At 30.9% G+C, this 26345-nt stretch overlaps 1 protein-coding gene across 1 annotated transcript in view; it reads right to left on the bottom strand.

Moving 5' to 3' along the window:
- Positions 1-26345, bottom strand: part of LOC134705443 (uncharacterized) — a 58739-nt gene that overhangs the window by 12417 nt on the left and 19977 nt on the right. The window contains exons 2-22 of the mRNA XM_063564172.1: positions 24882-25648; positions 23858-23952; positions 23539-23553; positions 21564-21680; positions 20948-21033; positions 20476-20531; positions 19034-19179; positions 15298-15561; positions 14369-14725; positions 13742-13849; positions 8103-8209; positions 7259-7459; positions 6486-6551; positions 5920-6028; positions 4862-4963; positions 3897-3975; positions 3149-3260; positions 2683-2738; positions 1442-1568; positions 813-922; positions 511-613 (exon numbers count right to left, since the gene is read on the bottom strand). Coding sequence (XP_063420242.1) covers positions 511-613; positions 813-922; positions 1442-1568; positions 2683-2738; positions 3149-3260; positions 3897-3975; positions 4862-4963; positions 5920-6028; positions 6486-6551; positions 7259-7459; positions 8103-8209; positions 13742-13849; positions 14369-14725; positions 15298-15561; positions 19034-19179; positions 20476-20531; positions 20948-21033; positions 21564-21680; positions 23539-23553; positions 23858-23952; positions 24882-25543 — 3078 coding nt within the window. The 5' untranslated portion in view covers positions 25544-25648. The remainder of the gene's footprint in view (positions 1-510; positions 614-812; positions 923-1441; positions 1569-2682; positions 2739-3148; positions 3261-3896; positions 3976-4861; positions 4964-5919; positions 6029-6485; positions 6552-7258; positions 7460-8102; positions 8210-13741; positions 13850-14368; positions 14726-15297; positions 15562-19033; positions 19180-20475; positions 20532-20947; positions 21034-21563; positions 21681-23538; positions 23554-23857; positions 23953-24881; positions 25649-26345) is intronic.

Below are 26345 nucleotides of genomic sequence, written 5' to 3' on the forward strand. Positions count from 1 at the left end.
AAATACTGGCGTTTTATTATTTTACGGTAAAGACTACATATGGCGAATGGGGCAACATAGTGTAAAAAGGCTACGAATAAAAGTCTCTACATTTCTATTCCCTGTATTTTTACAAAAAAATAAGATGTGGTATGATTGCCAATGAGACAACTTTCCACAGAAGACCAAAATGACACAAACATTTTCATCTATAGTTCACCGTACGACCTTCTACAATGAGCAAAGCCAATACCGCATAGTCAGCTATAAGAGGCCCCGATAAGACAATATAAAACAACTCAAACGAAAAAACTAAACAAAATGAACTAAAAACAAAATGTAACACATAAACAAACGACAACCACTGAATTACAGGCTCCTGACTTGGGACAGGCATATACATAAATAACACGGCGGGGTTAAACATGGTAGAAGGATCCCAACCCTCCCCCTAACCTGGGACATTGATATAACAGTACAACATAAGAACGAACTATAAAAATCAGTTGAAAAAGGCTACGTGTAACTTACTGTGTTGTTAACATTTTTAAGGCAAACCAGGAATGTTATACTTTGTAACAAAATTGAAACCATAAAGCTGAAATGTATTGGATATTCATCACCAATTAACCATCTGCAAATACAAACAAAGAGATGTGAATATTCCATTGTTTATGTAAAATTAATTTCATTTTATACATTTGTTAAAATCAAATAAAAAGTAAAATGTTGTACATATCATGTATATTTTATGTAAATATAAAAGGAAACAAATATATTATCAAAAAGCAACTTATTTTAACATTATACAATCTAAACCTTGATACACTTACTTTCTCTTCAGAATGTAAATCAAAACACCGATTCCAAGAACGACGATGTTGATGATACAGGCTATGATAATAGGTAGAGCAGGATTAGGTTCAGTGACAACTTTTGGTATCTGAAAATCAGAAAGAAAAATTAGTGCAAAAAGTGAAACAAATATCTTAATAGACAGACTAATTGACGAATAAAATCATTGTATAAACTAAAACAAAAAGTGTAATTTACGGTGAACATATATATGGAATAAAGAATAAATATTTTAATTTGTCATGTTGCTAGCTAGATTACTTGTCAAAAATTGGTAAAATAATTATAAAAAACAACAACTGTGGTTTCAACTGCATCAGGCAAAGTTGATATTATACGTTTTTTAAATTCAGTTTTGATAAAGCTACTCAACTTTTCGTTTCTTTATCCATTCTTGACTTTTTAATGGGTTGGATTAAGCATTCATTGTGATGGTAAACCAAGGAAAGGGTTACTGACTCACGCAATTTATAAAAAGCTTTTTTTTTGAAATTATTGACATTTACAAAATACTTATTGCCCATCTTTAATCTACATAATGAAGGCTATACTCGCCTTATCACAAACCTTATTGTTGTAAAGTATGAAATGAAAATAATACACTCACACTGATATTAGTGGATATAGAAACAACCATGAAATGCCCTGGTAGTGAACATTTACAAACAGTCTGACTTTCATCTGTTCTGGAAATGGAACATTGGTCATTAGTCCAACGGCCGAACTGGGGTTCTCTATAATTAAAAACAATATATAGATATATACATTTCTGCAACAATGATATTGCTTATTTTTATTTTACAATCTGAATTGATTATGTTTCAATGATTTCAAATGTATCAATCATGAGCAATAATTCATAGAAGAGAAGATTACTAATGCAAAAGCAAACAAATCAAAGCGCATGGTGTAAAAACCGTAGGGTCGTAATTTCGTATTGGATGACAAGTGTACGTCATTTGAAAAAATGAACTATTAGACGCTTGTAAACATCACTATTTATACTATTAGTAGTAGAAAATGAAAAATCATTTTCTAACCTTTTTATTATTCATTCTTATTATGTATCGACGTAAAGCGCATCTGGTTTAGAAAACTTGATACCGTTAATATCATTACTACTACTGGGTCGATACGTTTGTTTGTAGACTGTTAATTCCAGAGGTTATCCCAAGTTATATAGCCAGTTCATTGATTCTGGCATGAACATACGGGTATTGTGTTACTAAAACCGTTACAATTTTGGAGATAACAGGAACGTGTATTACAACTCCAGTTTCCGGTGCATGTCAAAAGATGGAGGGAAACAAAATAGTCAATTTTTTCTGATTTTTTTCTGGAGTCATTTTTTTCTGTTTGATTATAGATTTATGTTGCATTTAAACATATATATAGATTTAAAAAAATCTCCCATCTTTTGGATATCCATCCAGGAAAGTGAAGGATATCATGTTTACTGGAAGTGGTGCTGCCTAGTAAAAACAGCAAACCGAAGGTAAAAAAAAATGCTTTGACTTCAGGGTTACGTAACTTTTTGTTCTTCGTGGCATTCCCACTTTTTTTTGGATTAGATCACAATTTCACATTAATACATACATAATATGAACATACAATTGTTTCTATGTAGTATTTTTTATCTTTTATTTTTAAAGATCAGCTGTTTTGCATGTAAGTCTATGGAGCAGTCAATTACAAGACTGCAACCTAAGGAATGTGTCTTACCCTTGCACATATACTTGTTTTTTCTACTATTATAGTTCTGTGCTGTCAGTTCTACCAGTCTCAATGTTGGTAAAACGTTCTGATACCGAAAAAAATTAACTGTATTGCAAAGATATTAAAGCTTACCGTTTATCAAACTCCCATGAAACACAGACTGTTTGATTATATTTATTTGTGGATGACTGCAAAACAAAAGGATATTATGAAAATATAATGAAGCAAGTAAGGAAATAGTTATCAAAGGTACCATGAATATAATTTAGTAAAACATCAAGAAAAACATTAATGTCATTAAAAGTTGACTAACGGTATATAATAGTAAATAAACTCATCATAGATAACAGGATAATCAGGATTTCATATTTATGCTAGACGCGCGTTTCGTCTACAAAAGACCCATCAGTGATTCTCGAATACCAAAATGTTGAAATGGCAAAATAAGGCATGAAGAAGAAGAGCATTGAGGTCGAAAAAATGTTTGAAAAGTATAAAGCATTACAACACACTCTTTTTCATCTAGTATCTTGCTGAACACAATAGTTACACACGCGAACAACTTAATTTACCTATCTTTTTATTCAAAATAACTTACATGAGTAGTATGTTTGATTGGAATGTAAGCGATGAGATTCTCTGGATGAGGACTGCTGCCTTGCATAAGGAATATCGAATGGACATCGGAGATAGAAGACAGGAATTTAATGCTGAAATAATTTAAAGTGATCACAATTTCAATGCTTTACTACTAATGCTAAATATACTGTGTCTTAGTCGTGGCAAAATAAAATACTAGTATGTTAGGCGAAATATATAAATATCGTGCAATTCCCACTGTTTAAAATAATATCTTTTTTGTTAATTTTAAATCCGAGCTTTTTACATCAACTGAATATAAATCTAGATCCTTTTCACATTAAATACCAAAAAGAACCACTAAGATGTAAGAGTGTTTATTACTATAATAAAAGCAAGTATCTGTTTATATTGATATCACCTTTAACAGTTGAACTGGAGCAAATGTTTTACAAAAAGTGAAAACACAAACAAATATTTTATTCAAGTATAATATGTATGTACCTTTTAAAGCTAAAAACTGTAACAGGGTTTATTTTTGAAGGCTTAGAGTATTCCAAAGCTTATTTTATAGATTCAGGTTCATGATGAACATGTATACTATATCTGGCACATTAATCTCATTTGATTGGTTTAACATTTGCGTGTATAATGATATATCCATATATTGTGCTAAGATTTATATTGACAATAATTGAACATCCGAATGTTCTTATTCACAAGAATTTTGGTATTCATATATAAAAGTTAAAAAAATATTAACAAACCTTGGATTTTGTTCTTTTGCTGATAGCATAGACACAATAGCTTTGTTTTTAAATGAGAGAACCTGCAGTTTCTCCATGTCTGAAAACAAATTTTAATAAACTGATTATTTATCTCCACTTTCTAAAACCTCTCAGTTGCTTATTGTGTTTATCACTTACAAGAACTAGTTTATAAAAGATCAAATTATTTACTGAAATACGAATATTTTAGACAAATAGGTATGTACTACAAGGGTCTGGGTGGTCATAGCTCAGATAAAAAAAACCCACTGACTATGATCATTTGGTAACAAATGCCACTTAAATAAAATTGACAAATCTACCATTTTGATCACCGAGACAACATGTAGAACCAATATTGAGACTCTAACTTACATAGATTAAAAAGAGGTCAAAGTGTCCTGCTAGTGAAGTTTCCTCTTTTAACTTTCATGTTTCATTTCTTTTCGATTATTATATAAGGGAGGCTCGGTCTTATAAAAAGTAGGGATTTTCTGTCGAAAAGAATCAATATGTAATGGTCTCCATTTCATATTTGATAACGGAACTCAATCGGGATTTCAATGAGTTGGAAAATTCTTTCAAATTTAGACAGCGTCTTACAAAAAAGCATTATCCTCCTGGCATCTTTATTGCATTCGAAGCAATACTATTGGTGTGTTTTTATTGCATTTTTGCGCTCTATATCCTTTTAAAACCAGGTTTAATCAACCCCTTTCTACATTAGAAGATGTCTGTACCAAGTTCAGAATACGACTATTGTTATACCCTCGTTCGATTCTTTTGAGCATTTGATTTTGGCATTTGATTAGGGACATTCCTTTTTTAATTTTTCCTCTGAGTTTAGTATTTTTGTGATTTTACTTTTTTTAATTTTTATACCCCTGACGAGTGTTTCGTCTATCAATGTCTTCAAGTCAAAAAGTTAAAAATGAGTTATATTAACATACAAAACTACAACTTACCAGTGAAGTATTCTGGTTCTCCTGATTCTGTAGAATCAGCAATACTAGTGTTTGAATTATTTCCAGTGTCGAATTGTACATGTAATAAATCTGTTTTTACATCTGTAAATAGAACACATTTCGAACTAAACCACAAACTTAGAAGAAAACATTCCTTGTTCTTAAATTTCATCGAGTTTCATTAACCTTAGATCTTTTTAAAATTCGATGGCGAATTCGTAAAAAAATTCATGAAAAAAAAAATCCTTCAAATAGTTTTTGGAAGTCTAATAGTTCACTAGTTTCGAACTATGAGCAATTGTATACTCAATTATAGGTAGTATTGGACAGGCTTTGGAACACTCAACTTTTTTTTTAAAGTTTCAACAGGGAAATAATGTATGTAGTAATATATTTTAAATCGAATAATGTAGTGATAATTATTGTTTATCCATCTGTTCTTTTGATTCTTCTCATTTTAAATATAAAACTTAAATATCTTCTTGAACTTTTTTTATTACCAATTTTATATTGCTTTATGAATGCACAGCAACATTTGCTTTGTTCTCAACATTGTAGGTAGATATGAGAGAGGCATTTGCACTCGTTTACATACTGCATATATGTACAAAATGTTGAAGATACACACTTGTCTAATTGTTACCCGGTTGATTTTTTCCGGATGGTTTTTCTCTAGTAAACTTGTGGTTTGTGTGGTCTCAGGTCTTTATTAGTCAAGACAATACGTGATGACGTCATACTTAAAGACAATACGTGATGACGTCATACTTAAAGACAATACGTGATGACGTCATACTTAAAGACAATACGTTATGACGTTATACTTAAACGTTTGTTTTGGGTAAATCTTGGGAATTTTAGTCCAAATTTGATTAGAAAAACAGATTCAGTAACAGAAACTCGTGCAAAATGTTATTTATCTACACATGACAGTTGAATATGATAATACTAAAAAAAGAACAACAAGCCCCGCGTTATTAATATGAGTATGTATCTATTTCAAGTGGAGAAATATCGTATCACACTCGATATAGTGATAAACGTTATATATATCTTACCTATCGACTCTGAAGTATACTTGGAATCAGGTTCCATGTACAGAACACTTGAAATGCTTCTGGATATAATCTGATTTATCTTCAAGAAGTATGGTGCTGCCTTCATATCCTAATCATAACATATAATGTATAATGATTATAAAACTATAATTGAGCATAGATTCTATTAATGATACATCTATGTATTCATTTTTAAGTTTATATTGATGTAGGTTATAGTTACTTTTCGCTTTAGAACTATCACAATTTTAATATAAAAAGTCCTGCATAATGCAAATAAAATAAAATAAAATTAACAAATTTACAGTTAATAAATTTACATAAGTATATTACATGATTTGGCATGCCATGGTGAACAGAATAATAAATAAGGAATATTATTATATGAATAATATTCGTTCTTATGTATTAGTCAATGTAGTAATATTTCATTTCATTAAGTGAGTTTCCGAGAGCATACAGATTCATATGATATGCACATAATTAGGTTCTTTTCGGCAGGGTGGTGCATTTATTTATTTCACTAATTATGAATTCGTGGAACGTTTTGAAATATTTAATTTCACCTGTTTTTCTTCCCATGTTGATTGGTTTGCTGCGAACAACATCACGTTCATTAGATCTATGAGTGACTGAAATAAATTATTATATAATAAGTAAGTGTTTTGTTTTGTAAGACGCAGTAAATAACATCACAATGAACATATTGAAGTAATGACAATATAATTGATATAATGTATTTAAAAGAGGAAAAACGTACGACAACAATTAGGGACACTAAAAAACATATGTAGTAATCTAGCTTTAAAGCATGTTTCATCTTGACAAAAAAATAGGGTTAATGATGATTTGATTTCGCCAGAAGTGTCAAATACTAGTATGGGAAACCCTAAAGTTAAAAGTCCGTCTGAGTGCACAAATGAACAGTCATACAATAGCCGAGGCAATTAATATTCCGTGACTGACCAATTATTAAAGAAACAAACTAATAAGTAAACAATTAGAATTGACGATGCACTTCATTTTGCCTTTTAATCTTTTGTCAATTAAGAGTCTCCGAGTAGCTTTCTAAAAGTTTGTTCGAAAAGTTTATAAAAAAAATATAAACGCTCTTTTAATGTAACGATGAAATAAAGATGCATATATCTTGCATAGTTCCTGTTCTAGTGTTTAAGCAAAACTGCTAAAACTTTAGGTTTGACTAGGTGATAATTTTTTTAAAGAAGTTCGATAGTTCTTACAAGTACTACATGTACATGTAAAATTGTCACGCTTCTATGGTGAATATTTATTTGATTAAATACTAGATTATAATATAAAAGACTAAGTAACTACCAACCTTCAATGTAATCTTGTCATCTCTAGCTGACAATTGTGGATATTGTTCCAAATGTCTCAGTAACTCATGCAGAATGCTTACAGCTAACTCAACGTCTCCAGAATACAAGTGGTTATTATTTCTTTTAATGATAAACTCACATAGACGATCATAAACGTACTTAATGGTTGTTTGTTGATAGCCAAGCCGAAGCATCTCCAGCTGGAAGATAAAACAATAGTATAGACATTAGTATATAATTATATCAATAGAATGATTATAACAAATGCACTTTAGTGCACACTCCAATATGTTCGATCTTTCAGATGGTCTTGGCATGATCATAACGGATTTACAATCAATTCAAAACGCAACTTATTGCATGTATAACATGCTGTCTTGTTAAGGCAAATATTTAGTAAGTTGCTGTTCTGTTTTATGTAAAATAGTATACAGTTAAATATTTTAAAAAACAAGCTTTCAGTTAAGAGAAAATAAATAAACAAATATACCAATCTCCAAGGTATATTAAAGAAAAGTGGAGTCCATCAAACTTGACAAAACAAAATACTTGCCTATAATAACAAAACTAACAAATAGAAATCAACTGTCATATTCCTGAATTGGTACATGCATCTTTCAAAAAATAGTATGGTGGTTCAACCTGGTGTTATACCTAGCTAATCCTTCATCTTGTATGACTGTTGTTCATTATTCCGGCATTTTGATAAAATTGTTTGTGCAACCATAACAAGACATTCTTGGTTTACGTTTCAATAATTGGGAAATTAATGTTAAATTAAGCCAATGGAAATGGTCCAAATGGAAAGTAGAACTTACTACGGAGAAACACATTATGACTTACCTTGTCATAAACCTCATAGACTAAGTAAACAGACTGACATTTTGCATAGTTTGGTTCAGCCCAGGTACAAGTCTCACCAGTGCATACACATTGTCTTGTAGCATATCCTACAAATCAAATATAATGTCATGATGAAAATATAAGAGAGCGGAAATATTATTGGAACAAGCTCATATACAAAATTTCATTTCTGGCATCTATGATGAGTTAATATATCACAAGAAGAAAATATGTTTACTGTTCACTATGTTTTGTGTATTAATTCAAATAATTTTGTTCAATTAGGGCACTTTACATGTATACACATCAAACAAATAAACTGATTATGGACCATTGTTAAAGAAAAAGGAGAAATTAGTTGTTGGTGATTCATCGCTTTGTAAGGATTTCACAAAGGGCATTGGGAACGACAATAAAACTGACCTCGAAGAGAACACTTAAAACAAACCAAATTAAAAAAATGTATTACACCTGATTGATGAATAACGCTAACAAATGTTAATGTATTTAAAAAATGTCATCTGTAAACGTAACAGTTCAGTTCCTTTCTTTGAAATAAAATTATTAACAATGTTGAAGCAAACGTAAGTCAAGAATTGTCACATTAAGAATATTTCTTAGTTTTTGTTAAAATAACTGTAGTATTGAAATTAAAACTTCTGAATAACTCGGTATGCAGGTTTTTTATTGTATGTCATGTAAAAAAAATGACATATTATTTGGTACGGAAAACGGTAATTTTTTTTGGGGAATGACATCCACACGTGTGAACAAATTTTAAGAAAACTCAATAGTATATTAACGTTTGACACCGATAAGTTTAAACTGAATTAACGTTTGATAGCTAGTTTTAGTTATTATCGTTTAATATCGATAAACATTGCCTGAATAAATGAGCCTATGTTAACATTGCTGATGAAATAATTATCTTAAGTTTTACGAAGTAGTAAAATAATATATTCATATATATTTGAGTTAGAATTACTACACATGTTTGCCTATCCTTGTATCATTCACCTAAGATACACTGCTATGTTCTCATTATGTATACTACTTGTATGGAATGTCTTCATTTTTTTAAATGAAGTTTGTTAAAATCTACAGACTGCCTCTTCCACTCTTATATTCTACTTGATTACAGAAGCTAAAATTTCTTGTACATGATTTAACAAGCAAGCACATAAGTTAGCATTCTTACACTCTATATACTTTGTAGTCTAATTACTAATTTAACATAAAGCTTAATTTATTAATTTCTCCATATATATGCTAAAGCATAATTAAGTTATACGAAAATATCATACAGCAGCCAATCTACTAAGGAACTTCACGTAACAACATACTAACAGTCTTTCTAGTGTCAACAACACAACATGAGGTTTTTCGTACCACTATTTTTTTCATTGTTAGAACAAAAGACATGTGTGCATTACTATGACATTTGTAGGACTATATTTAAACTTTTAATACATCGGCATGTAACGGTTTACTCAGTCAGATCTCAAAAGAGTTGAACAACGAATTGTTATGAAATAAACGAATATATTTCAAGTGGAGCAGGATCTGTTTAGTTTTCCTGATCACCAGAGTTACAATTATAGGGTTTGGTCTTTAGTGCCCGATGTTTTGATTTGGTACTGCTGTTTGTCTTTTTTCTTTTTTTCATGTGTTTGTCAATTTATTTTCAACCTTCGAGTATGAATGTCTCTTTGCTATCATTCTTCTCTCTTTTGCTTCTAATAATCATCGAAAGAAAATGATCTATGTCACTATAAACAGACATACGAAAACTATTCCCCACCAAGAGACATTAAAACCGAACGATACAATACTATAAAACAAACAAATATGTGTTTTGAAAAGGTTTTTCACTTGAATTGTGTATACTCGTATATTCACTATCGTGACATTAAACATCGTTGGTGTCTTCCAACTTTTATACCATTCATCCCATTGTACCCCAAGCAAGCTAAATTTATTTTTTCTTATTAATCTTTTGTTCACAAAAGCAATTTAGTTATATTGGATCAAATTAAAAACTTTACAAATATCATATATTAAATATGAGCGTTTACTTGTTAAACATTCGTTTGAGTTACAGCTGTCATTTGAAAGGGTCCATTATCGAATAAAACATCGTCAAGATCTAATGAAATAACTACAAGCAAGATTTTTCAAAGAAGATGTCGGCATACTTTGCTCCACGATGTATCTTGCAATGTTGAATGCCTTGGTTAAGCTGATATACAACATACAATTTATGAGAAAGAAACGTCTAGTCGAATCTAACCAAAATTATCGAAATGGCTGGACGAATGTTTTATTGTTCTGCATTAAATAACAGATAATAAAGATTTCAATTGATCACAATAGTATCACTATTTCATATAAGCCTATGATAAGTCGAATTGTACCTATATTGTAAGGAAAAGTATCTAATTTTACAAGTCGATTGTTTTTGAACAACTTAGGTTATAGTGTATTAATTGTGAGAGTCGCACCGTTACATATACATAGTCATGTTAATTTGGATTCCACGTCACAAGACTCTACATTACAAATGCAAAACAATTATGATTTTAGACAATACAGGAACAGTTCATTTTCTTATACATTTATCTTGACCTTCATTTTAGGAACACTGATATACCCGTTTATACCTAAGAGAAAAACTGACAGCTAAATTATAATTAGAGACCACATATATTATATGGAATTTCCAGTTCTGTTCAATATACTCGCTATTTATCCACAGAACATTTCAATGAATTACAGCAACTAAAACAGTCAAACATATTTTGGGTTATTGTCAGCTTTCTCTTTGAATATACAATTAGTTTCAAACTTAACCATGCGTCAGTTTACAAGTACATGCAACAATATAACATTAGTTGGTTAAAACGTATTAACTCGTTGTTAACTGCGACTACAATACAAATGAGTGAAGACTATGAAAATAGGACTTAGTTTGACTAGGCTTACAAATTCGCAACTAAAAAACGAAGCTAGTACAAAGCCATTTGTGAAACAGTTAGTGTAGATTACATATTCTAAAGTTGGATTGCTGTAAACATGAATTATAAAAAATAAATAAAAAATATTTCAAATTTCACCAGACTTATCAATGTAGACCCTTACAAATAACATCAAAAGTTTTCATCGTCGTTTTCTTCATTTGAAAATGCCTGTACCAAGTCGAGAATATGACAGTTGTTGTCCATTTGTTTGATGCGTTTAATCATTTGATTTTGTCATGACAAAGGACTTTTCGTTTTGAATTTTTCTGGAGTTCAGTGTTTTTGTGATTTTACTTTTTAAGTAAAAAAATACAGAGGATCAAATATCAAAATTAAATTTCAGTATGATTTGTTCGTTTTTATCGAATCAAGGTTAAATCAATATAGAAGTGGTTAACAGTTAGCGTTATTTAAACGTTTTGAGTAAGCCAGACCAAGAAAAGAACAACCATTTTAATTTATCTTCACTCACCATATTACAGCTTTTGTGAACATGAAGAGTGTTAACATAGTGGATTATTGTCTACCACTTACCAACATTAATTGGACCATAAACACTGAAATCTAAATTAAGCAATGCCACTTCTATTATAACAAACAAATTAAAGTTAACTTAAGGGGGCTCCTGGGTATAAATGATTTTTTTTTCCTAATATAGGATTTAGCTATATTTTTTCATAAATGAACTTTATCATATACTTAAAAGAAAAATGAAATAAAAAAATAGGGTCACCGTTTATTTAAGCTAAAATCCGCCTCTGGAAAAAGCATACATTTTTGTTAATGTCCTTTTTTTCTGTTGAACTAATAGGAGAAAAAAAGGAAATATCGAAATAAAAAAATAACCTAATATAAGAAATCGCTTAAATTTTACAATAATTTAGTTTATGTACAGCTTATTTGAAAACAATAATAAAAGATATAGGTCACCGATGAGTTAAAAAAGATATTTCAAATTTCAGGCCAAAAAATGGCATTTTCGCACCAAAGGGAGATAATTTTGAGCTTTTTCAAGTTTTAAAGTCATCTGGGGCCAAACCAAATCATTTTTGTGGGTTGTTTTTTGTGCCATATCATAAAGTAACAACTCATAGTGTAATAAATAAAATTTGTAATGAAAAAATAAAGGTTTAATTTTTTGCTAAAATTTGTGTACCCAGGAGCCTCCTTAATCTACTGTATGCCGTCGAACATTTTATACGGTCTGTACCAGTCTCAGGTTTAACACCGAAAATGTTATGGTCAAAAGAATTATCATGCATTTGATAAGATATAAAAAAGAAAAAGAAAAAACGAGAACAACATAATGTGAATTTATATCACACTATTAGTGTACAAGGTATACTAGTAATCAATGATATATATTCATTCATTTTTTCCGAACAATTTGGAATTGTGTGCTTCTTATGTATGGAATTACTGTGTTAAATAATATAAAACTGTGATTGAACTGTAATTTTAGTGACCTCATCTATAAAACGATATAACTTAAGAAGCCACACGATAAAAGTTTCCGCGTCATCAATTTTCATCTTATTTTCGTATTTCAACGTTTAAAAGAAATACCAAATGCAAAGCGAACAGCCTATTCAATAAAAAAAAGTAAACAATACACAGCCGAAATACTAATTTAAAAACAGTAAATAAAAAAATTCGCACGTTAAGACATGAGTAACACATAATGCTCATATAGCAAACACGCACTTAACTAAAAACTGGAAAAAATATATGGGCATATACCACAAGCACGGGGACATGTTCTACTGCCCCCAATCACTTAAAGCAGCACATTCCACAGTCACTATAAAATTATACCTTACTTGCTTTTAATTAAAGATCAAACAGCCGCATGGAGAAAATGAATGCAAGATTTCTTAATTTAATAAGTTGCATTTGCTTTTGGAATCAACTATAACTTTATCAGAGGAACGTGTTATTAATCATTTGAAATATATAATTAGTTTTGTTGTATTATAGATGAGGAATAGTTTTGTTTTATCTGTGCATGTAGTATGGAATTTGATTTGCCCTCATAACTATGTGAATGCTTATGGTATTACACTCTAAATATTGGGTTGACATGCATCAATATGGTATCTGTTTTCCATTCACATGTTTCTGATTTTCGGCTTTAGGCTATTTATAATTTGCTTCATCTCAACTGAAGTTTGAATGTCGTAAAGCCGAAAACAAAATGCAATTTTGATGAAGGATTGTGGTATCGAAAATAGAACTAGGAAACTTACAAGCATGAACACAGTTACGAAGAGTAAAATTAGAAATCCAATCAAAAAAAAATACATTCTAGGGTATGATTATGAAATGTTTCAGTTTATGGTTATGTCTATTTAATTGTAAATTGAAGGTATAAACAGAAAGTGACAGTGGAATTCGGTTAATTGTGAAACCGTATTTTTCGTCAGCATGGCCTGTTACATGGAGGGCTTAGGTAATGGCATACATGTATCATTAGAAAAAAGACATTCTACAAGTATATATAAATATATGTTTTCTGGTATTTTAGGAAGGAAGTGAAGAAGTTGACTCGTGCAACTAATAAATTAAAACGGTATTAGAAATGCCACTAAATGCAAACAACGGATGCAGTGTATATAACCTTACCTCCAGTTTCTGATGGACAGCGTTCTTTGTCAAAATGATTTCCTGCTGTTTTTGTCCACATAACTTGTTTATGATAACTTTTTCCACATGTCATATTAGCAGCTGAAGCTTAAAGTTAATTGCATAGACATTACATGTTGTGCCTCCCCTTTTTAAAAAAGTCGAATTAATATTGTCAACTTGTCAAAGAATGATATTGTTTGGCTTTTGTCGATTCATCGTTAGTTGCAATGATTAATATATGGTCGTCTATCTCAGTCTTACAACGTCTTAGATTTTAACTTTTGTTATCTTACACCTATATTTTCCTGTTCTTTTTTTGGTTATGCCTAGCCTTAATAGTTCATATAGACAGTAGACCATTTTAAAACAAAGAACATGTACATCCTGCCTCCGGATGCAGGGTATTCTCTCGATGAATAATTAAATAAGAAGATATGGTATGATTGCCAATGAGAGAACTCTCCACAAGAGACCAAAATGACACAAAAAATATTAACTATAGACCCATTTTTAGACTTTGGCTTTCTGCTCTGTAGATGAGTTTAATTTATTCGTTCAACAGTAATAATGTTCTTAATTTCAATAATGTGAACTTGTTACAAAACTAAGGATACACAATCTTACCTTTTTGTACGAAAACATGTGACGTTAATGTAAATGCGCCTGCTTTATTCTCAACCGTACAGGAGAAGTTTGCAGATTTATTAATCTTCCGAACAAAAAGTCTTGTTCCAGTTGGAAATAAATCTTCAACAATTTGATCTGGTTGTCCCGGTGGAATGAACGTTCTCCCACTGTGCCAAGTATAGGTAAAGTTTTTGGCAGTATCCTCAGGTGACATACATATAATACTCATGCTCTCTCCCTCCACGACGGAAATAGACAAAGGGTAAAGGTCAACCAGAGGAACTGTCAGCACATTTATCGATATGGATTTGTTTTCTGCTTTTTCGCCATCTCGTGCTTCACAGGTAAATGTTCCTGTCAGAAAATACAAAAAATATATAAAACTAAAGCTTTAATAACAAAAGTCGTGAAATTAAATTTTGATAGAGTCTTTATATTTAAATTATTTTTGATTAGTTTATCAGGTGGAAGAAAATGACGATGTGCAGTTTAAAAGAGATCAAAAAATTCAAAACAATATCTATACTCTTGTATTATTGTTTATTGTTCTTTGAATGTGCCTTTAAATAAAATTGAGAATAGAAATGGGGAATGCGTCAAAGAGACAACAATCCGACCATAGAAAAAACAACAGCAGAAGGTCACCAACAGGTCTTCAATGTAGCGAGAAATTCCCTCACCCTGAGGCGTCCTTCAGCTGGCCCCGAAACAAATATATATACTTATTCAGTGACAATGAACGCCATACTAATTTCCAAATTGTACACAAGAAACTAAATTAGGTTTACTAAAATTGATAGCATTAAATTAAATTTACAGTAGGTTTAAGATACGATACAAATATTTTAGAATACTGATATGGTTTATATTTTATCATTACAAAACATTACATATCGTCGCCCCTAAGATTATGTCTTATAACTTGCCTCTATCTAATGGACTAACATGATCAAATGTTATAACAGATCTCAGAATACCATCTCTGCTTGCTGGAATTAACGTTTCTTGTGCACGTTTGCGGAATAAGCTCACATCAAAGCGTAAGTCAAGTAAATATCCATCCTTGAACCATTTGAATGTTATACTTGGCCGACCTCTAGCCACACATGAAAGTGTCATACTTTTGTCTTCTAATGCTGCTAATCCTGACCCTGTGTCTACTCTCATTGTAACACTCAGTAAATACAATTCTGAAGTTTAAAAATAAATTGATAGGACCAAACGAAAAGTTAAATCACAAAATTACTAAACTTCGAGGAAAATTCAAAACGGAATTATTGATTTAAACTTCCACTTGTTTTGTTTCAATTTATACTAATGAATCTTTTAGGGATAGAACTGACATACATAGTTTTACATGATGCACTTGTATTACCATAGAGCTGTCGACACCACGTTGCCTCCTCATATGGATTTTAAACCCTATGTTCCATTTGTTAGCACTTATTTGCCTACATGATATACCACTGGTATGGTCAATTTTGTACTTTTACTGCTCTTAAAATGTTTGAGCATTCGAATGTTTTTCTTCTTTCAGGCTTAGGTGTTCTTTTTTATTGTATTTTTCAATTCGCAATGCTCATTTGTATCTTTATAACTAATTTGACCTTTTTTCATTTTTATTGAACTACTGAAAACGATCATTTATAAGACGCTACATATAATAAATAGCTGTCATACACGAACTGGTTGACTGATACGACGTTTTGTGTCTTAACTCGATATAGACAGGTTTTCGCATTCTTATATCTTTACAGCTGTATATGTTATCTTGATGTGTATCTAATAATGAATTTATAAGATTTGAACATCGGTCAACTACTGAAGCCTCTAAAGGATTCGTGTGTCACTGACGAAACTAGCGTCCGTTTTTCTAAATGAAAAGCCCACTAAATTTGACGTTCGATATCACGTTTGGTTGCTGTTTCGTTTTAGAGGTATCGCCTGTCAAGTTATGTATGGCATATCATCGTTTAATAGGTAAATCAATAATACATGGTAGAAAGACTTCGAAAATTGTTAAGGTCTTGTATATTAACATTGACATCGACATAAATTCTTTCTTCCCTTTGTAATTCTAACATACAACAGCAAGTTTCGCTACAACATATTTGCAATGCACAGTGAGTTAAATGCAGTCTAAATGTGCTAATGATATTGAAATATTCTGATGTTCTCATATTGTAATTTATTGGTGTAATCGTAAACAGGGTACAGAGATACAAATTTGTGATTTACTCCACCACAAAAACATTCAACAAAACGTACAGATATTAAAACACGTTACTCATAAATATACAAACATATTATGTAAAATTTCATTGGTTGATTATACACATGAAAAGATTTAAACAAGTATACTTTACTGTCAAAATTTATGTATTTTTCACGGATTTAATGAATGATTTCCATACAAACAAAATATTACTATAAATAGTTATAGCAGACTTTATCGATTCTGAAAGCGACGATATATCACAAGCTACACAAATTAGATTGCTGTGTAGCATAATCTGACTGATTTTGATTGTTTGACTTTTTCTATTAGGTGTAAGTAATCATATTATGTAGCTTCAGCACATTGGTAAGAAAAACAATGACAAACAAGGGCAAGTAATTAATTGTTTTAACTGAGAATTATCAATTTACTTGTAATTATTTTTCATATGAAAAAAGAAAAAAATCCGAATGTTAATGGATGTTAATGATAGACCTTTCTTCCAATAGAGTTTCAAATAAAGCAAGTCCATTATTATAATAGAGTTTGAAATAAAGCAGTACAAGACACCAATGATTTTTTTATTAGTATAAATTTATTTTCATAGAGCATTGTTGTTTTTGCACTGTATGACCACAACAAAGTCTTTACTTGAATGTTGATCTAAAAGAACAGCATATTCTCAGTACTTCTATGAGTCTGAAACTATTTGAGCCTCACTGGGGATATAGATTAATTTTCTCTCGGTTTTTGTTTATAACCCGGATTTGTTCTCTCTGGATCGATTTATGACTTTTGAATGCCAGTATACTACTGTTGTCTTTAATACATAATCCTATTTATATTAAGTCTTCTCCATTTAGTTCAATGAGAATCTGTTTTCAAAGTTAAAATTTGGTTACGAATGAACAATTAATACCCTTTTAGGACACGGTACCGGTTATGAAGGTAAAGTAACATGTATTTTTTTCACTTTTACGAAAACAAACTGAAATAAGTATCTTCGAGGACAAATGTTCTCGTGTGAGGTTCGAGGAATTGATAAAATATTGTTGGCATCGAAATTCGTATGTACTATGCATCATACACTTGCATGCGTCTATAAAAACAACAAATTACCAAACAATCTAGTTTTACATGAATAGTATGTCCATGCTCCTAATCAAAATTTATCAAGCATTTAAAAAAATGTGTTTAACTTATCTAAATTCAAAATTGATTGTAATAAAATTGAGAATGGAAATGGGGAATGTGTCAAAGAGACAACAACCCGACCAAATCAAAAAAAACAACACCAGAAGGTCACCAACAGGTCTTCAATGTAGCGAGAAATTCCGGCACCCGAAGGCGTCCTTCAGCTGGCCCCTAAACAAATATATACTATGTCTTCGTTGAGTATTATATAAGTACTGTGGATATATTTCAATCAGTGCAATACAGTACTTCACTTTAGCTCCTGGAGTGAGATACGCAACTCATACATCTTTAAAACAACACAATTCTTGTTAGTCACATGCAAGCAAGTATACTTACTCTCTAGTCGGTCTACAATAGTTTGGTTTTAATTACACATAGTTTATATCTGCTTAAAAATAGACAACATCCCAATCGTGGGACAAACACAGTCGCTGAATATTTACCTCAATATGCCTTATAGAAATTCATTTAAAAGTTATCACATTCGTTAAAGGAAGTCGAATTGTAAAAACATATTGACCAAAGTATAATTATTAGACACTGATGCTTAACTTCATCAACTCATATTTCGAGAATGATCTTACAGCTTCCCGACTGGAAAGTAATGTATACATGTGTATGAAATCCTCCGTAGAAATAACAACAGCATTTGGAATCTGAACGTACCGTTTTAAGGATCTCCATTTTGAATTACTTATATACATGTTTGTAATTTATACTCCTTTATTCCAAAATTCGAATGGTTTCGAAAATTTGGAAATTGGTCACCATTATAAGTTGCATTTCGGAAAATTTGTGAATCGGCAGACATAAAGCAGATTACTTCCTACTTTGAGGAGAAAGATTTTTAATCCGTAAGACATCTTTCGGAAATAACTGCTTTACGAATGTCAATCGTTATATTTCAATTATTTGAGAGGGAAAATATAAGGCACGCAAAAACTTGCCATGGCCTTTTGGAGCTTTAGATAAGAGTGTCATAGTTTGTCTCATTTTTGCCCATCTCAGAATTTATTTAAAAAACATCTTTAATATAAACTGAGTTTGAAAATATTATTAAGCTAAAACCAATCCAAAGAATTAGAGAAAATAATTCAGAATGTTACTGTCTTATCATGCATCACTCATTAATCTTATGTGTTGCACCCAGATAAATTATTTCATTCAAAATGCATTGTCCATTCAAATTAAACGATAATATTTGTTAATTCCATTCAGCACATTATTTATCTTTATTGAATACCTACCTGGTACTGATGTTATTTGTAATGTTTCCATATCCAAATTAACTCCCTCTAATCTCCGTAACACTTCCGGTAAGTTGCTGTCTAATATTGATCTTTCAATTGATTCTATGTATAGTCTTATGGCAATGTAGTCTTCTGAATCCTGTCTGTTGATTGCAATTTTTATATCAAATAGTAACATACAAATAAGTTTGGAAATTTGAATGTACGCTTTTTAAAACGTAGAGCGGGATAAAAAAGAATCTGCAATCGGTAACGTCGATTTTTATTCTTGTATTGAAATCTTTTTAAGTTTTCGACTTTATGTACTCTAGAGAATCATTTTCGAAACATTCTCACAGAGGAGAAACTAAATTTAATTGTCATACAAATGTTAACAAGGTGATACATGTATGCTCAATCATGAAGGGGAAGAAAGAATTGTTAGTGTTTTCAGAGGTAGACCTCTTGTCTTTTTTGCAAATATTCAGTTTGCTCAACGTTTTTGCAGCTAACTGAAGAGTAAGTTTAAACAATACTTTGTTCAAAATTGCATGAAATGTAATTATACAATATAAATACAGGAATTCGGAAATTAAGAAAAATATATAAATCCGTCTCCCTTTAAAACAAATGACAAAATATATAAGAAACTCGTATAATATAATCTTCAATTCACATTTAACACGTTTATTCTGTGGTTTGCCCGTTACTCAGAAGTCAGTTTGATTGAGATCAACCCATGTTTTTATAATTATGGTTCATGTATCTGAAAAATATGTAAATTTTCCGAAAAAAAGGTAACATTAAATCAAAGTTTCAACATCTAAATCGACATCGACATAAAGATAATTGTTATGGACCCAATCTCCCTGTTTCTAAAATAAATCTTTGAACAACTTTAAAATGTTTTCGTTTTCCTCATCACTGATGAGTTTACTTCCAGATACTAATGTTTGTACATTATATATTGGTAGTGTAGAAATGGTTTGTGTCCTAATGAGTCTATGATTATCACATTCTAGCAGAAGAGTTAGTTAGTTAGTATTTAGATAGACAGTTGTATGCAATACAGTTGTTCGTCAAATAATAACTTTTTAACTATTAATTTGAGAATGAGAAGGACTAAACTACATTGAACAGCAGCCACTGATGTCGACGCATGAAAAAGCAATAGTGCACATGACAGTGAGCTTAAAAAGATTAAAGTAGTATCCACAAATTCCCTTTTCCCTTTAACATATAAACAATAAACCCGAAACAAGACATTGGCATATTTTAAGAGGTATAACCTGGAATTATAACAGGAATCCTGACCATTCTAGAGTATGTGAGTTCATGCCTGAATAAAACTGCACGTCAAAAGAAGAGATAATATACCCAGTTTATATAAATATAGTTATACCATTCTATCTGTCAATTATAAATTGTAAATTGTATGTGGCAATGATTTCATAACTTACTTTATGGTTACGTTTTCTACTGAAAATACTCCTCTCTGTTGTAACATGATATTTATCTACAACAACAAAATCACAAGTTATTGTAAAAGGACATTACTGAATAAAAATGTCAGTTGATCTTAAAAAAAAAGAAAAAAAACGGAAATTCACAAAATATTAAACTTCCAAGGAAAATTCAAAACGCAAAGTACCTAATCAAATGGCAAAATCAAAAGCTCAAACACATCAAACGAATTGATAATAACTGTTTCATCCCTATTGCGGTACAGACATTTTCTTATGTAGAAGAAAAGGTTCTCTTTGATTAATTTGTCCTGTTGGATGACTGTGTCATATTGAATTTGATAATCCACTTATGTGTTCCTTTTCTGATTATATGTAGTGAACTTTTTTTCATTATGCAAAGTCTCTTAGAGCAATATCAATTGACAAATGTAAACAAATTTCAGGGTTAATGAAAGAATAGACTTACTTTCTGTTGAATATTATTACGTTCTTCAGAAGTCAACAACCTTGAACTGTTTTGCAAATCACATCTGATGTCATATTTGTGACGATCTGAAAACATATCAAATATAAATATGACAAATTGTAGGTATCATTTCAAATCACTCAGGCAATGACACGGTTAATAGTGTTTTTTTTTTTGCATGTTCTATTTTTTGGCGTTTATTTTGGTAAATCAAGTGTGATATTGAAGCTTGATCTAGGAACGTACATTAAAAAATACGCCTTATTTTAAAAATACTGATGTGATTTTCTTTAAACATTGAGCCATTTTATTGATGTTAAGATCGACACATATTATGTGATCTAGTTCAAGTAGAAAACCCATAGCTTCTTACAGTTCTTCTAAATCTTTTCCTTTCAAATATTCTGCTTTGAACGTTCTGTTAAGTCTGAATCCATGATTGCCACTATGAACATACGTCCTATTATCTGTGTTAAGTCTGAATCCATGGTTACAGCAACTTACCAATTTGAGCGCAAGTTCTAATATCTATTTTAAGTCTGAATCAATGGTTACCCTTGTGATTACACGTTCTATTATCTCTGTTAGGTCTGAATTTATGATAACAGCTACTTACCAATATGAACACACGTTCTTTTATCCCTGTTTAGTCTAAATCCATGGTTACAGCCACAAGAAGCAGTAGAATTCTTGCTTGTTATACAGGTCTGCTCACAGTCTAACACTGCACATGCTATAAATAAGATCATTATGATTAGATATTACACAAATAATATTTTGAGTATTACAGCTTTATCAGGTTGTTATTTTTTTTTTTCGAAAAATATCCTAAACTATGCAAGCAGTCTTTTAAAATTGTAAACATTGTTGTATCTAAAATGTTTTTATCATGAAGTTCATAAACAATTCATAGTTCTTTAGCCAATACATATTGAGAGCAGTATTTTGATGTCAGGTAAAAACACTCTGGTACTTTTACACAATAGTAGTATCTGTAAATTGTCCAAGAACTCTCAAGTATGTGTTCTTGTTTCTAAGTTCAGCTAAATATAGTAATTCAAAACCATTTGGATGAAAATTACAGCATTTTTATTATAACATAACTGTTAATCAATTTTTTATTCCTAATAATTTCTAAGAAACCGCAATCATATCTTTGCATTCTGTGGTTACTGCGACTCTAAGTAGAGGTTAATAATGTGTTTTGTTCGGAAGCCAAAACATATCTACAAGCTTTTTTTGTAAAAAATTGTCCAAACTGATAAACACTTTGAGGTGAATTACATAATAAATACAGAACTCAAAAAAACATCATTTGTTTTACTCATGGACACTGTCATTCTTACTTGAAAACTCTCCATTTCGTAACTGGATGTCTATCATAGAGATGTGACGAGACAGTTGTTAAGTTATCATTTTATTATGCGTTGGATGCATGTTAGGAAATTGTCAGTAAACTTGACCTACAGGAATGTGTATGTATTTCTTATGCCAACTACTGTAAGTCACAAACGTACCAATATGATTTCAAAGAGATGGTTAAATTGAGTTAATTGATACTGCATGTATGATGAAAAGTTAATAGCATTTACTCACTTAGTATTTTATATTTAGTGTATTTAGTTTAGAATAAAAGTGCACAGCCACTAGACTGCTTATGACACTTCTCAAAATTTAGGTATTTAGATAGACAGTTGTCTGCAATAAAGTTGTTCGTCAAATAATGACTTTAAAATATGAATTTGAGAGTGAGAAGGACTAAACTACATTCAACAACAGCCCAACAACCAAATATTTCCTATCACAAACAAAACAAAAATGAAAATATAAGACAAACGGTTGCAAAAGTGTAGTTTATCAAATAAAAGCCTTAGTATTCGTGTAATGTCACCTTGTTATCTTCTGATTTTTATTTACAATGAAATTATTAAAAAAAATCATATATTGGCGTTTTTTGTTTCGCACCTTTGAAAGTCATTATCCAGAAGCACCTACATACTATAGTGTTGTTTTCGTTCAATTTTAGCTACAGTTACATAATTTAAACAAAATTTGTACCAATACATCAGCAGGTTATGCCTGGATACATATTCATGAATAGAACAAAATAGTAGTTAGCTAACCGCCAACCCTCATAAATACAATACAATTAAACCAATTAAAGTGACTATCAGAATAATTAAACGACAAAAAAATGAACCACACACAGACCAAAAAGTAAAACAATGCAGCATAATACTGATAAATACAATCGCTCGATGTGGCTGATAGCGAAAAGGATAAATTGCCTTTTATACAAGATGCAATTAATGAATAATTAAACTTTAATTTTACAATGTTATACCAATCAGTAAGGATGACTTATTTTGCATATAAAATATTAAACGTTGATTGTGAAACTTTGACGTTTATGATCATTATAAAACAGTGATGACAGAAGTTTTTACACTGAAAGTGACATGAATCTTTATTATCACCACCAAATGCATACTTAGTTCTGAGATGTTAGAAGTGAGGCAGTTGATTAGCTATAATTATATTGTTAAAATAGTGGCAGTCGACTTTTAATTGCATTATTAACTTTTACTTACCGTAGTAATCTAATTCTATTAAATACAAAACATATGTAAAGGATAGAAATGAAAAACCCATTTAACTGGATTTTTTTGCGGAGCTTTAAAGACAATATTTCAAATAGTGTTTGCCAACTTTACTTTACTGCAATTGAGACACTGAAATGTTTTCAATCATAAAGTGGAAGAATGGTGGAAATATAACGTTACATTCTCCTGATCTTGACGCTATAGCTGTAAATACAATCATTAAATATGACGTTTCTACTGTACATGTTTCCAATTAGAGTTCCATGTGCAATAATGAATGACAGTTAAATCTAAAAATAGAATTTACCACTTGGATGAATTCCGTTTATCTTCTGTTCGCACATTGAACCAAGGTAGCCAGGAACACACTGGCATATATTAACGTAGTCACCATACAGGTATCTAGGAGAAAAAAAGGTTGATTTGTATGGTAAAGGCTATAAATACAAAGTTAAATAGCAATTGAAAGGTTTCCTTTTTCTAATCACTTGCATGTGTAAATCATGTATTGCGAAGTACAATACTATTTAACGTCGATCGATTTCCTAAGATTTTTTCTTGTTATCTTCAAATGGCAGAGAAACCACATAGGCTATTGTTAAATTCAATTTTCTTGAAAATTTGTTGACTAATATCTTTTTCAAAATGCGAATTTTGTGATCAATAAGAGATACTTGGTATAAATTGGAACGTAAAACTTTACTAATAACATCGTTTATTAGGAAGAGAAAGCGATTAGATTTGGAATATAACAAAATGCAGTTATTTGCCTCTTTCTCGAGTATGTCAAAAATAATAACCATTCTTGTAAAAAATGAGAAGTTGTGGTGTGATTGCCAATGATAAAACTCTCCCCTATAGTTCCAAAAATGTAGAAGGTTATTAAATATAGGTAACCGTGACTCTTTCAACAATGAGCAAATTTCATACCGCATGGCAAGCTTTAAAAGGTGCCGAAACGACGAATGTAAAACAATTCAAAGCGTAAAATAACGGCTTGATTTAAGTACTTCACATATATTATCATATGCAATTACAAAATGACTATTACAATGGTGGTCTACAAAACGAAATATTGGTTGAAAGGATTAAGCGCCAAACATTAGAAATAACACTACATGTACAGTAAGATGAATAAATAAAGACAGGATTTTGAAAAGGGTGTTTATGTCCCCTAGAATACAATTGCATTTAAGATTATATTATCTTTTCAGTTATGAATTACAATAACTTATAAATACCTGATTAAGATTTATGTTTTAAAACTTGTCTGATATGTAATTCGAAGTGAACATTTATATGATCTGTACATGACTTGTTACATGACTTACCTACAGCTGCCATTGTTTTGACACATATTCTTCTCAATCATAGGGTTACAATGTGGACCATACTGACACTCCTCCCCAGAGAAGTTGGGAAAACAATGGCATTTGTATTCGGAGTAGTCCGCACTAGCATAACAGTTACCAAGGTATGAACAATCAAAGGCCGAACATGTCCACTTACTGTCCACTTCATGTTTACTGACCATTTCATAGGTAATATTAAATCCATACACATCAATTAAATGGTCCAACACACGAAGGTGAATATTGCCCATCTCTTGAACGGCGAATCGTAACACCATGAACGGTTTGTGGGCGACGATTGACCAGATTTCATCTTCACAGTTGACTGTGGCTAGCTTGCGTTCTCCTATCCACTCATCTTTGTTAGTATAGTGGTCGAATTCATAAACATGAAAAAATCCTTTAAGATAATATTGTGTCAAATATAAAACAATTTTGAGTTTTGGTGGAGCTTGTATAACCCATTCACAGAACACGGGTGTCTCGAAAGGTCCAGGATAATTAGGTGACTGTATAACTCCTTGCTTCTGTGTCAACCGACCTCCACAACGATTATATTGACCACTACAAACCGATATCAAAACATATATCATCAATACTAACGTCACTAGCTTAACGATGGTCATGGTACACGATGTCATGTCGTCCTGGTCGCTCAGACATTTCTATATAGTGTCATTCTGAATGTTCATGGTTGGATGGGAAGTGATCAGCTGTCATTAGTTCTTGGTGTCTCTCTAAATATTCTGTAACAGATGAAACAATAAGATTCATGATATCTAACGTAATCAAACATATAATCAACTTCATATTGCCGTCTGTGAGGTGCAAAACTATTAATAATAAATTGTTTTGACAATTAGTTAAGTGTGTTAACATTCACTGTTCATAACAATATTATTAATTTCCTATAAGTTATAAGATACATATGTATAAAACGCAGAGATCGTAAATCTACTATAAAAAAGGATATAACCACATTCATCTGAATTCTGGCATTGTGATTCCAATTCTAACGACTAATTAAAAAATCTATTTCATGTATTCTAACATTTAAAACAGAGTAGAAAAAGACTAATCATAGAAGAATGAATTGTCTCTCTATACGACTATCTTTGATACGACAACGTCAGCTGTGAACTTTTAATTTTTATAAATGTATTTCAATTACTTAATAATGACAATTTCTATCGAATTTGATTTGACTATAATGAAGTTTAGCAGCTGTAAAATACAAAATTTAAAGTTAACTGTACATGTCACCAAAAAATATTTTCTGTTTATTTCATTGATTTGATTTTAGGTGTTACGGTAGTTCACTTTCGAAAAACAGTTTTCAACATAGGATGTTTACAGCAGACATCGAACCAAAATTATATGAGGATAACGATATAAAAGTAGTGAAAAAGAGTTTAGGTAGATAGATCATAAGAACATGTTTTT

This window comes from Mytilus trossulus, chromosome 1, assembly GCF_036588685.1.
Source record: "Mytilus trossulus isolate FHL-02 chromosome 1, PNRI_Mtr1.1.1.hap1, whole genome shotgun sequence".
Taxonomy (NCBI): domain Eukaryota; kingdom Metazoa; phylum Mollusca; class Bivalvia; order Mytilida; family Mytilidae; genus Mytilus; species Mytilus trossulus.